Source organism: Nyctibius grandis, chromosome 1, assembly GCF_013368605.1.
Source record: "Nyctibius grandis isolate bNycGra1 chromosome 1, bNycGra1.pri, whole genome shotgun sequence".
Lineage (NCBI taxonomy): Eukaryota > Metazoa > Chordata > Aves > Nyctibiiformes > Nyctibiidae > Nyctibius > Nyctibius grandis.
This window is the reverse complement of record NC_090658.1, coordinates 58,382,745-58,396,815: the sequence shown is the minus strand read 5'-3', so window position 1 is coordinate 58,396,815 and position 14,071 is coordinate 58,382,745. Positions and strand designations below refer to the sequence as shown.

The 14,071-nt window shown below is 37.6% G+C and overlaps 1 protein-coding gene across 1 annotated transcript in view; it reads left to right on the top strand.

Annotated features, from left to right (window-relative positions):
- Positions 1–893: 893 nt before the first annotated feature.
- The window catches only part of LOC137660879 (nesprin-1-like), a 233,977-nt gene continuing 220,799 nt past the window's right edge, over positions 894–14,071 (top strand). Inside the window, 7 exon segments of the mRNA XM_068396056.1 lie at positions 894–899; positions 1,052–1,147; positions 3,038–3,121; positions 6,504–6,596; positions 8,245–8,423; positions 10,275–10,471; positions 10,613–10,722. Of these exon segments, the coding sequence (XP_068252157.1) occupies positions 894–899; positions 1,052–1,147; positions 3,038–3,121; positions 6,504–6,596; positions 8,245–8,423; positions 10,275–10,471; positions 10,613–10,722 (765 nt within the window).

Genomic DNA, 14,071 nt, shown 5'->3' with positions numbered 1-14,071 from the left:
CATTTGTAAGGTTCATCTTTTCAAATCTATGCTTCTACAGAACAGAAGTAATAGATCAAGTTGTTGTACAAGCATCTTTTTTTAGAAGCACCCCAAAAGTAAATTATTAAACCTAAAGTAATTTCAAGAATTTTGTAGTCGGATTGTCATTTTAGTGAATTAGCAGGTATGAATATTAGTATTATGTTACTTAGCAGGTATATGAATGCTGACAAGCTCATGGAAGCTAGGGGGTGTTTATTACGTTTATTTCAGCTGGACCAAGTTTAAACTTTTTATTTCTAAGAGACATTTTGTGATCATTGAAGTACTGACCAGCTGAGAGCCATAGTTCCACAAATGGGGATGTATTTAAGAAGATAAGAGTTTAATGATGTGACCTTGTTATTCAAAATTCCTAAAACATCATCTGTTTACATATTTTTCAGTGTTATCATTGTTGTGTTTGTGAATGTAAAGACATATGCTAAGCAGTTTGTCTTGAGCAGAAGCTGACACAGTGCTAACAGCACTGGAAGCCTGCAAGGCTTGGAGGAGAGGAGAGAAAATACAGCAACTTAGTGTAACAACTGTCAGCTGTGAGAAAGTAGCAGCGTTGCTCAACCAGCTACACCGCTTTAGGGATCTTTCCTTCATACAGCTCCTTGTATTGCTCAGACTGAGAGAGTGAAATTTCTGTGACATACTCAACACTAAGCAAAATATGCTGATAGATTGAAATGTGACTGTAATAGTACATCTGTAAGTTGTGTGTATTTTGTAGATTCACAGGCAGTTGTTGGTGTGTTCCTTTGCTTGGTTTAGGGAGCAGGAGTTTTTTCCATTGTGTCATTAGTGGCTGAAAGCACCTAGTTTTACAGTCCTGTGCCAGAAATGTTAAATAGTTAAACAATATGGTGGCAAAGCAATGGTTAAATGATACCTTGATATTAAACATTATAAAATGTAAACAAGGGGACTAGCCACTCTTTGTGCTTCTGTTCCAAAGGAAGGGAGGTAGGATGTAATGCTGGTAAGTCTATATAATATCTGAAGTCTTCTCCCTTTTCAGCGCAATCCTCCCATGCTGGTGAATGATCTGTTTGAAGATATCAAAGATGGAGTAATGCTAATTGCCCTTTTGGAGGTTCTTTCAGGGCAGAAGCTGGTAAGAACTTCCTTCCTTCTGAATATACAAGATAGTTGCATAACTTCTCTAGGATATAATTTTCTAACATGTTTCTATATTTGAATACCATAAAAAACCTGACTGCTACATAGCAAAATACGTGGGCTGTCTGGTTACAAAAAAAACCAAAACAAAACAAAATATTATTACAGACTGACGTTCTTGATTTTATGCATTTTCTATTAATTTTGTCTTAGTAGTTCATAAAAAATTGCTTATTTGTGTTAGTCTTTGTGGTTCATCTGGGTGTTACTACTACAACACTAACGAAGTCTAATGTGCAAGCTATTTCTATACATCTTGAAGAAGTAATGACAGACTTTACTTGCTAAATTTACGGCTTTCTCTCTGAAAAAAAATGTGAGCCCCTCAAATTTCATGGGTCTTATGTCCATTTACCTTGACAGCTGCTCTGCTACTGTAAAGAACCTTAAATGATGCTAAATGTCTTTTTCACAACCAAGTTGTGTACAAAGGCCACAGTGTGTACATGGCAAATAGGCTGTTCCTTGGGAGCCAGGCTAGTTTTGTGCATGTGATGTGGGAGAAAAATGAAAGGGTTTTAGGCCAAGGGCTCTCACTTTTTCCAAACCAGCTTGCAGACAGGTGGCAGCATCTGAAGGAGCAGAGCAAGAGTCCACTATTTGGCTTGCTCTAGGGTTCAGGTGTTACCTGTTCTCTCACATGCAGGCAATTTGCAAGTGCCGCACTTTTCCCTCTTTTTCATATTTCACCTCTGTTTTGATTGCAAGTGATACCCAAAATTAGGTAGTAATTCAGACTGCAAGAGTTGATTTTTACTGTAAGATTGGGAAAAAAGCTATACTTTCAAGTGTGTTTCTGCTCTGTTGAAATACACTGATTTCTGTTTCTAAGACAGAAAGTCTCCCTCTTGTGGCAAGAACAGAAGTAGTAAAACAGGAAAAGAATTTTAATCACAGAATCACAGAATCACAGAATCACAGAATGTTAGGGATTGGAAGGGCACCTGTTACAATGAAATTCACTGTATTGTATCCTGCCTATATTAATTAGTGAAAGCCAAGAGATATTACAGAACCAGAATAATGTCTGGTTAATTTAAAGGTTATCTATGTCAGAATATGATATTCTGTAGTCACTGCAAGAGAAAGTTCAGAATCTATATCAGGCCTTTGCTAGATCCATTTGTAACTTTATGAACACGAATTTAAATGATAGTAGTTGTATATTTGCATTACAATATAAGATTCAGTGGGGAATTTAATTCCGCTGTAGAAGCCTAGGATATGTTCTTGATTTAATTCAAAGAATTCTGTCTTTTTTTAGCCTACATGTCTGAAGTTCAGCAGAATTCATTGTTTAGTGAGGGTTTGTGGTAGCTGGGGTTTTTAATCACCAATAAGGTATTAGAGAAAATGGATAAAAATCCTCTAGGTAAAATGTCTTCACTGCAGACTGCTTTATAAAAATAACAACCACCTTGACCTCTCCTTTGCAGGCAAAAACACTTTACTGAGACAATGTTGCCTTCTCTCAAATATATGTATATATGTGTGTGTGTATAAAAATAGTAATAGTTTATTTTACAGAAGAAAAACTGTTCTCTGATTTGACGAAGTTTATGGGCTGAAGCCAAGAGCTTGCATCCTGAGGTTATTATGACATATATAACTTTTTCTTAATAGAAGTATCGTATTTACATCCCCTATGTCTGTCAGTCCTCCCTGTTGGTACACGTAAAGATACGATTTGATTGTTCCAAGGAACATTTTTATATGTAAATCAGACTATGGTATGACGTAGGCATTTCTAATTATCTGGAACTTCGTTTTTTGCAGCAAATTGGCATAAATCTAATTGGAGTTTACACTCTTCTTTCTCTTTAAGCCTTGTGAGCAGGGACGTCAGCTGAAGAGAATTCACTGGGTTGCCAACATTGGCACAGCTCTTAAGTTTCTAGAAGGAAGACGGGTAGGTTTGGTAGCACTTAGTTCTGGTTTTTCCTTCTTTTTTTCTTTCTTTCCTTAAATGTATGATTTGTATCCACCTACCTTTTCTTATTCTCCAAAATTTGAGCAATGTATGCAGTCTTCAGTTTCTACACAGTGCCTAAAAGCTGCTGTAAAATAAAAATTACAAGATCCAACAGTAATATGTAGCAATGTATAGGGTAAAATTTTTCTTGTTTAAACTTTTTTTAGTTAGAATCACCTTGCATGTCCTACTTCCCCTTTTTTTTTTTAATGTGCTTTTCAGCTCCTCATGTTCCCTACTTTCCTGTTGCTGTTCTCAGCAAAGAACAATGATCTTCAGTTCAGTAGAGGTATTCATTTATAATTAAAAGAATAGATTTATGGACTTCTCTAGGTTGTACACGCAAAACTCTACTCCCTGAAAGTATAGACATGAAAATTTAGAACAGTGTGACCCCTTATTAGCTTGGCAGGACTTCAGAATAATTCCTGGATTGATTCTGGTAAAGTCAGTGTTGTGGCCATTTTAGAAATGAAACAAAATATTTTATAAATTTAACAAAAGACAGAAAACCTAGAAGCTCAGTGGGATCTAGGTATGACTATCAAATAAAAGCAGTTCACTTCTACCCTTTTTCCTGACTTTTCTCTCTGTATTGCAATGACTTGTGTCTTTTTTTTTTTAATTAGATTGCAGATATTTTGTTCTTCTAATTTCTGCATTTTAGTTCAATTTTTCTCAATGCAGTTGTAATGATGAATTTTATGTCTCCACAATGCTGTACATCAGGAGTTGTTGGTTTTGGCAGTCTTTCCCTCTCTTTAACCCTAGGCCATCTTGACCTGATTATATTTCTGTTACATGGGAAACAATCTTAGCAGGTTCATGTAGAAAGAAATCTATAAGAGAACTTTTTTCAATTGAAAAATGTATAACCAAACCAAAGACAAATATATTCCCAAAGCAAAATTCAGCTTTATGTACTACAGTTTTGTTGATACAAACCAATCATATGCAGCCTGAGAGTGGAGGCTTAGATAGAAAGAGAGCTACTTTCTGGTGAGACCTGTATAACCTAAGACAAGGCTGGGGTGAAGAGCAAAACACCCATGCTTCCCTAGTTTACGTGTCACAACGTAGTGGATGACCTGAACTTTGAATGACCCAGCTTAGATCCCAGAAGTAATATATCTACAGCTAGATAACTGACCCTGCTGAAGATCAAGATAGATTGCCAGAAATGGAGCACTGTGTTTTTGCTTCTGATATCTGAGTATTTTTGTCTGGACTTGTCTTAGTTATTTTTGTGTGTACTTTGTGTCAATATGCCAGATTTTCTTCTAGAGAGAGTTAGAAATATGCAGTGTGTCAGTAGATTGGTGTGCTAATGCAGGTGGTCTCTAGGTTGAATCCAGCTTGAAGGATGCATCTATCCAGTCTGTCACTCTTTTCCTCCCAGAGGAGGTGGGGATGCTGTTCAGATGACAAATGCCTCTTCAGCAGCTGAGTGCAGTCCCTGGTCTGTACTAAAGGTGAACAAATGGAGACAGGTGGCTGTGCACAGCACTTTGGGGAGTGCTGACAGGGTCTCCTTCCTCCATGGTCTCTCCCATCAGTTATTACACATTTAATCAACTTCTTGTTTTCGCTGTCCAAACAGGCAAATACTCCTGTTATACTGCAAAATGCAGCTGGCAGTTAACAGATATCATTCTGGACCAAGCTGGTTTTTTTTGTGGTTCTGAAAAGTTTATTTTGTAGTTTTAGATCCATTTTAATGGAGTATAAGACAAAGGTAACGCAATAACTGGACGAGATAGGCTATGCTTCTGTGAACAGTAGCCTAATCAGCAGCTTTGGCTGAGTCCCTTTAAATCTTTTGATCTGTAATACATACAAGAAAAACCTCGCTTTCTAGAAAAAGAAAAGCTTTTGTTGGAATTGATCCAGCTGGGGGAGTGAGACTCTTAATATATTTTTCTTTAGGTAGGCAACAGAAAATTTTCCTTATTTACTGGTAGAGAAGCAAGTAATGTAAATTTTCCCAGAGTTTTGTCAGATTTCTTAGTGGAGAGGACTGGAAATATAACCTGTGGGGATTTCTCCTCTGCCTCTTCCCAAGCAGCTTGTGGAGTTTTAGTTCTGAAAAGAGCTTCACAGCCCTGAACAACATTTTTTTGTTTACTCTTGACATTATCTAGTGGGTTTCCATCTGCTGATTCAGAGAACTGCAGCCTTATCTCTGTTTTGGGGAGACAAATGAGGTCACCTAAAGTAATTCTCCTGCTTTTCTTTAACCTGTTCTCCAAGATTTTTCCATAACCTTTGTCAATGAACAAGCTTGCAGTGCATGAACACTTTAGCAGCCCTTCATGTTTGTATCATGATGGATGACAGAATCTTAGTTTTGCTGAGGAAATAGGTATGAACATATTTGCTAATTTTGCAATACTACCTGTTTTATTCCATCTCCTTGAGCATTATCTACCTGTTAATTTATTTATGGTATACTCTTTATCGCCTCCTGTACTGCCTTTTATCTTACGAGCTTATTTTAGGGTGATACTTTATTCAGACTATAGATTAGCGTTTGGAAGTTAAGAGTCATGGAATCTGTTCCCATTTCTGTTGAAAAACTTCATGTGACCTGGAACAACTAATTTTTTCCAACTCTTTTCTTATTTTAAAAGAACTATAGTCAGATTTGTCTTGCAAGGGAGCCTTAATCAGTGATAGTGATATCTTTTACAATAAAAGGCTCTCTACCGGAGAACTGTGCCTTTCTTTTTTTCCCGTATCTTTCTTTTATGCTTTCTCCCCTCCTTTTCCTTTTCTTGTTTATTCTTAAACTCACTTTTCTCTTTCCATTCCATATCTATTAGAATTATAGCAAGAAACCCCTGCATAATTTAAAATCTGTTACAGAGTATTTAATTCGCTTTCCTTACTAGTTGTGTTGTAAGGTGTGCCAAAAATGTGCTTCCTTTGCATTATAAAATTAAATTAATGCATTTACCTAATAATTAAACATTTAAAACTTTTTTTTTGTATCATCTTTTTCCCTTTGCTTTTCATGCTAGTCCATATACAGAGGATCTCCGGTTTGTACAATTGTTCTATGTAATTTTTATTTTTCTTTCTGATTGAAATTAAATATTTTTTCTGCAAATAATGGCATGCAATGGTCTTAAAAATCTTTCATTACCTATAGCTATACTTGTCTAAAAAGTGAAATTGCACCATTCAGTGATTTTTTTTATTAAGAAACCTGTTATTTGATTGCAAAAATGCATTAAAACTATAACACCTATTTGAAATGTATTTTGTAATTGTTATCATTCCTTGTGTGTGGTAATAACACGTTTTCTTTCCTATATAGATTAAGCTTGTCAACATAAACTCAACTGATATTGCTGATGGCAGGCCTTCTATTGTGCTTGGCTTGGTGTGGACCATAATTTTATATTTTCAGGTACTACATTTTTTATACTTCATTGTAGCTTGCTTAGATATGGTTCAGATCATAATTTCATATGAACTGGTGTAATTCCAGTCTTTCACCATAGTTAAGTCACTTTATAATTAGCTGAGGATCTGATCCTGAGTAAAGCAACAGTTGATGGTAGGGGTGCTTCACATTGGGTAAAATTAGATACTTGTCTTTGGAATAGATTGATCTGGGCCTAGAATGGAGTACCTTCATCACTGGAACATATTTTTCCACTTTGTACCTTCATCACTGGAACATATTCTTCCACTTTCTCTAAAGAATACAGCAGAGCAACAAAAGAAAAGAATAGAATTGTGGATTCTTGAGACAAGTACCTTTAGCAACCTCAGTGGTGATTGTGCTGTATGTCTAATTCCAGTGCACTTGATGTAAGACAGTAATTATTTTCAAACAGTACATGTAAAGATGGTGATTTCACTGAGCGATGCAGATATTTACAAAGACAAAATTAAGCTGTGAATGGTGTAGATTGAGAGGGGTTTGAATTTGTAGAGGAGAAATTATTTGCATTCTGTTGAAGTTAGCTGGGAGGGGAAAATGGTTTTCTAAGTCCTGTCCATATGAGTTAAAAAATGAGTCACTGCTCAACAATTGAAAAAGCAACTGATTTTATTGCTCTTCTTTATGGAGTTCTTTGACTTCGGCTCTCTTGTGATGTAGCTTTCATGTCTCAGGGATGCTGTTCACCTAAGCACCAACCAGTGCGACACCTCAATGGTTCAGATCTCCTTCTCAGAAGAAAAGTTAGCCAGAATGATATTAAAATTTTTATTTTAATTTATAGCTCATTGAGATAGTTAGGGAAAATTATGCTTCTCAGAGTTACTGAAACTCTAGTTCTCTGCATCAGTTCTACTTGGGTCATTTTTTGAGCTTTTCTTTAGTTGTCACAGGCAGATGCATCATTTTAACATGAATGAAAGCAGAAATGCATGAGAGCTTTGGTTCTTATTGTGGCAGACTCATTCTGTGACATGCCAAAAAACTTTGTTTTTTAAGTAGACAGCACAGACAATCTTGCAATATCCTCTGGATATCACTTTTCCATGTTAAAGAACGAAACTGTTAGTCAACTTAGTGTTCTTAAAAGAGAGCCTTTACAAGGTACCTTCACAAGTTACCTCTAAGCAAACCTGCAATTGAATTTGTGCCAAAACAGTACAATGGTAAATAAAGAACTATCCAGATGAGATCACTTCCATTCTTTAATTGGTGAGCCTCCTCTGAAATTAGTGGATTGTTTTATAATTTGAATTCAAGCTAAATGTAAGCCATTGTCTCATATTTCAATGGTAATTTGTCATAATAGTTAACATGCACATTTGCATATTGTTCTAGCTGTAGGGTGTTAAGAAAGTCAATGATTGCTAGATGTCTTGTACTTCTGAAATTAAGACCATCATCTGGGCACATACATGAGCGTTTTTGAAGCTACTTCAATGTATAGTTAAATAAAACACAGCATGTTTTACTTATAGCTTTTTTCATAGCTATATTCATAGCTTCTGCCCAACTTTATTTCGTCAGTTGCGTTAGGAAATTATTTAAAAAACCGGTGAGAATTAAGAATATTATCTACAAACAGTCCATTAACATTTTTTCCCTACAGATTGAAGAGCTTACCAGCAACCTCCCACAGCTGCAGTCATTGTCTAGCAGCGCTTCTTCTGTGGAGAGTGTTGTCAGTTCAGAAACTGCAAGTCCCCCAAGCAAACGGAAGGTGGTAACCAAGGTCCAAGGAAGTGCCAGGAAGGCTTTATTAAAATGGATACAGTACACAGCAGCAAAGTAAGTAACCTGTAATTTATATTTTAAGTGCAGAATTTTTCTTCAGATTCTAAACTATCTCGGTCAGGGATTGTCCTTTTGCTCTGTATTTATATAGCACCTCCCTGTGATCATATTCTTTTTGACAACTGAGGCTGCTAAACATTACCACCATACAACAAGCAAGAAATAAATAATGATTTGCATTAATTTTACAAGCAATCATATTTTATAGTTTCTGAATAATGAATGGGATTAACTTTGACAGAATGAGGAACTGAAAGGGGAATTAGATGTCTGAATGACAATGTATTAGTCCTGCTGCCAAAACATTCGATGTGACAATGCAAGCCCCATGTCGACTTAGCATTCCTCAGTCACCGAGCATGTAGGAGCACTAAATTCTGGCACTTGCTGTTGAAAGGCAGGTGATGAAAACTTACGAATATCCTTCTGCAACTTTTTGATACAAGGGACATATTACTACAAAAATTGCCCGAATTGTCATTCTTTTTAATCCAAGTTATTTTGGAGTTATTTCTTGCTGTCTCTTGTTAACTTAAGAATCTTCTCCTTTATTTGATATAATTGTCCCACGTTTGCTCTGCTTCCAAAGAGACATAGAAAAAGCATAAATTAGATCAAAGATACAGTAGTAGTTTGATGACTTCCACAATAAGAAAATAAAAATCAAAGATGTAAGAGAATAAAATGGATTTATTTGTTCAAATTAAGAAATATTTGAAGAGATCAATCATATGCAAAAAGTGGAGGGGAAATGCTCAGTTATGGAATGGTGCCTTGGGGACAGGCAACTGAAAGTCGTCAGCTGCAATTTCCAGACATGTAAACAAAATACAAAGAGGTTCATAAATGAAGCTGTCAACATTATTGGGAAGAGTAGGTGATATGTGTTGAAAGCAGCCTAGAGGAAGGGTGGTACACTTTGCCTAGCCCCGCTTCACATTGTAATTTGCAAGGACTAGCTCATTGAAGTCAGTGAAAGTGTTTCAGTGATCACAGTGAGCTTTGAATGAAGCCTTCGTTCATAGTTACTGTTGCTGTGAACCTCCCAATGGCAAGACAATGTTAGTGTCTAAGTTTGTCCCCAAAGGAAGTTAGCATGCTCAGACAAAGTAAAAAACAATCTTGTAGTCTGTGGACCACCATACCTTTCAGAATTACTTTTAAAAGAAAGTCAGAAGTGTGATTCAGTTCTGGTTACTTTCTCATTGTATATTGCTGTTTCTTGATCAGTTGTGTTTATTTTTCAGTGGATGCATTAAGTGTTCTGGGTGTATGAAATTATAGTACCACTCATGCTTTTGGTTAAGAATATAAAGAAATTTGTGTGTTACATTTTCACCTGAACAGCAGTGATGTCACTGTTCGTGCTTTCTTTTTAAAAGATAACAGATTGATGCAGGTTTTTTTTTTTTTGTATGATACTGATGTACCTAACTGAACTGCAGTAGTTATAATGGAGGGAGATATGAAGTGCTTTATAGTGAAGGAGAGAATAGTGAATGGAGCTGTGTACATCCACAGATTCTGTGTGTGTGTCATACAAGAACCTTGAAAACCTTGGTGCACTTCATTTGTTCAAAATACCATTGGTTTATTGTCACTAGCAAGCCCACTGGAGAAAAATACAATATGTATATGACAAAAAACTCTTGGATCTTCATAAGCAGAAATGAATTTAAGCAGTGGATGGATGGAGCTATAGTCAACCTGATTAGCATGGCAGGAACAACAAGTGGTTTAGGTTTAATGATGGGTAGCCACTGGGTGGAGCATCCCGCCTCCTCCTCCATTTCATCTGGTCCTAATGTTGTTGCAATTCACTTATTTTTCTTTCATATTCTTTAGGCAAGTTGGAATTGAAATCAAAGATTTTGGACAAAGTTGGAGGAGTGGTGTTGCGTTTCATTCCGTTATTCATGCTATCCGCCCAGATTTAGTGGACATGGAGAAAGTGAGGGGAAGGTCAAATAGAGAAAACCTGGAAGAAGCCTTCACACTTGCAGAAGCAGAACTAGGAATTCCAAGGCTCCTTGATCCAGAAGGTACATAATGCATAGTTGAAAAAAGTTTGAACTACTTGCATGGGTTAAATCAGATGTTCTAGTTCATAGAGTTTAGACATTTAAGCAGCATTTTGTGCCATTCAGCTAAAAATTAATTTACTGTGTTCTATACTTCTCTAGATGTGGATGTTGACAAGCCAGATGAAAAGTCTGTCATGACCTATGTAGCCCAATTTTTGAAGCACTATCCTGATCCTCATCATACGGTGACTGATGTGCAGGAGAATGATGTAAGTTTCTCTCGCATAACTACTCGAATCAGTTTATCATGAGGGGGGCTTTATAAATACATTTTATAGCTTTCTTATAGTATGTTGCCTTTTGATGAGCAGTTCAAGTGTAAAGCAAGCACAATAAGAAAACTGGAAAAGATTAGCTGAGAATAAGGGAATGAGGTTTGAAGATGTTTACTCGTAGATGGAGAAAATAGAATGCTGATCCTGCAGAGATTTTCCTGTTTTCAGCAGTAGGAATCAAAAAAGAACAGAAACAGTTATTGTAGATAGTAGCAAGCCAATGGATTCTAAAGTTCCCTAAGACATTTTCAAGCATGACACCAATGAGATTGCAGTAATTTTTACCTGAAGCAACGCTTCACTTCTGTTTCTATCACACCGGGTTTCTGGATAAGAACAAGAATAGTCCAAGAGATTGCTTAGGTGTAGTCTTTGGGATTTTAGGCTCGGGAGGCAGTTACAATTTTGACACAGGTTTCTTTCTATTGCACAGTGATATTTGACTATTCACTATAAGAAATTGTTTTCAGTCATGTTTTTTTCTTGGTTTTTGCTTTGTGTATGCTCTAGTGCATTGGCTTTGCATTAGAATGGCTATACTCAGTGATGCCAAGTGATCGTGACTCACTTCCAAATCCTGATCATTTGCTTTTTTCATGGCAAACACAGGAAACACTGCTGAGACAATCTGCTCAGCCCCAGCAAGAGAGAAAGAGGAAGCACTTTTTTTCTGTGTTTCTTTACATTCTGTACAGAGCTATAGAAGAGCTTTGAAAGAAGTGAATCTCCTTCTCTATGGCAATGTGTGGCTAAGGCAGCTGTAGCTTTGCTGTCCAATTCCAGTGCATGAGCACTAGAATTTTTCATTTTCCTTACTGCAACATTGGCCTGAGGACATACATGTGCAGATGCCACAGCATCCTGCTGAGCAATGGGGCTGCTGAAGCAGGGGGACTGAGCACTGAAGCCTCATGCTGTGGCCTGTGGCAGGCTAAGACAGTCCTGTGCTCTCCATACCATGGCACACAATGGCAGTTTCTGCTGCCAACAGCCTCGACCAAGTCTGCTGCCTGTGCTGGGGTTGGATTTTGAGGAACAGCCTCACCACCTTCTCCTGAGCTTTATGCAGAGATGATGCAGGAGAATGCAGGACTCAGCCACTCCACACTCTGCCTGCCTCTGGCTATACCCACAAAGATGATATCACGTGAGCTGTGAAAAGGAAACTACTGAGTTGCCTCCAGAATTCCCAATGAATTACTATAAAGTGAAACAACACAAATTCATCAGTTTGACATGCTTAGCTCAAGACCACTTCCTCTTCCTAGATATCGCGAATATATTCCAGTAGCAATCCAGATGAATTTTGGTAGAACCGCTGATCCCCTGCATGTCACGCTGCAGAAATCAGTAACTCCCAGACTTTGAAAAGAAAGTAAGAGGTTGACATTGCACTAAATTTCTGATGTCATCATTCTTTGTTGCCTTGAGGAAGAACTATATTCCTTCTCACATCCCTGATGAAGTGCCTGGCAGTTTAAGATAAACTCCACTTCTCCAGTGGAGTCTCCAGTCAAGAACAGCAATTGGGCCCTCAATTTTTTCTGACACAAATTCTGCTAATCCGTCTCTGGAGAAATTCTCATCCCTCTTGGGCACCTCTGTCCACTCTATACCTTGCTCCCTAGTCCTGACCACCATAACTTCCAATTCCCCTGCCCTCTGGTCATGGTACAAAATGATGACCACACGGCATGTGATAGGTTGATGAGAAAGAGATCTGGATGGATCCAGGCCAGTAAGCAATGCACAAAAATCCAGGACCCCAAGTAGTCACTGGCCCCGAAGCAGTAAAATGCATAGAAAAAACAGCACAATGCTTTCAACTGTTTGGGACTGGATAGATATAAGCTCTCAAATAGCTAAACTTCTGGCATGCTTTGGTCTTCTATTACTATAAAGTTTTGTTTTTCTGTCATATATCACAGAGAGAAGCTTATTTTGCATTTGGCTGCTTTACTTACGACTTTTCAGGGAGAATCCGTCAACAGATAATAAAATTTCTCATACTCAGAACTTGAATTTTAAGGTATTTGATCTGTTCTCAAGAAAATCATAATACTAGGTTTGGTAGACTATCATATACAAATTCCAACAAATGTTAGGACCTTAGTTTACGCAGTTCTGGAGGGGAGGCGGAATGAAGCCGGGAGTTAATGCAGTTGATCCTTTGACTGCAGGATACCTAAATGAAACAAGATATCTAGATAAGCCTTGGCAAAATAAGAGTGTCATTCATATTACATGATACTTATGGGGAGATTCTAGTGCTGAAAATCCAACGATGCAGTTTAAAAATATACAGACATAAGTATTGCATTCCGTATTTATACAGTATTTGAAGGGAAAATTGAAAAAAAATCTCAATCAAATGTTTCATAATCAAATATCTTATGGAGTTTTCTTATGAGTGTTTTCACATCTTTTAGCCCAAATTCTTAAGTGCATATGGGTTGGTGAACATTAGGCAAAGGATCATTTAAATCACCAGGTTAAGTAAGGCTGTCACAACAGCAGAACCAAATTGATAGTGTTGCCAGCAGCTCAAGGGAGGTTGTCAGCTGATGAGGACACACGTGGAGCACTGCGTCCAGCTCTGGGCTCCTCAGTACAAGAGACCTGGATGTATTGGAGAGAGTCTAATGAAGGACCACAAGGATGATGAAGGGACTGGAGCATCTGTCCTATGAGAAGAGGCTGAGTGCTGGGGCTGTTAAGCCTGGAGAAGAGAAAGTTCAGGAGGATCTTACCAATGATAAGATCCTGAAGGAAGGATGAAAAGAGGATGGAGCCAGGCTCTTCTCAGTGGTGCCCAGTGACAGCAGCAGAGGCAATGGGCACAAACTGAAACACAGGAGGTTCCCTCTGAATATCAGGAAACACTTTTCCACTGAGAGGATGACTGAGCACAGGTACAAGTGGCCCAGAGAGGTGTCTTCATCCTTGGAGGTATTCAAAAGCTGTCTGGACGTGGTCCTGGGCAACTGGCTCTAGATGTCGCTGCTTGAGCAGGAGGTTTTGGACCAGATGACCTCCAGAGGTCCCTTTCAACCTCAACCATTGTGTGATTCTGCAAATCTGTGATAATATTTTAGAGCATAGTTGATGCATTTAATTTTTTTTTAATGAAACAGCAACAGTAGAAATCTTCTTGCAATGCAAGAGGAATGCTCTTTTCTAAATGACATCATACAAGAATGGAGATTTAAATTCCTTTAAAAAAAAAAGAAAGGTGAATTCTGTTTATAAGAGCAAGATCTATTGTCTTTAATACTTAAGGAAA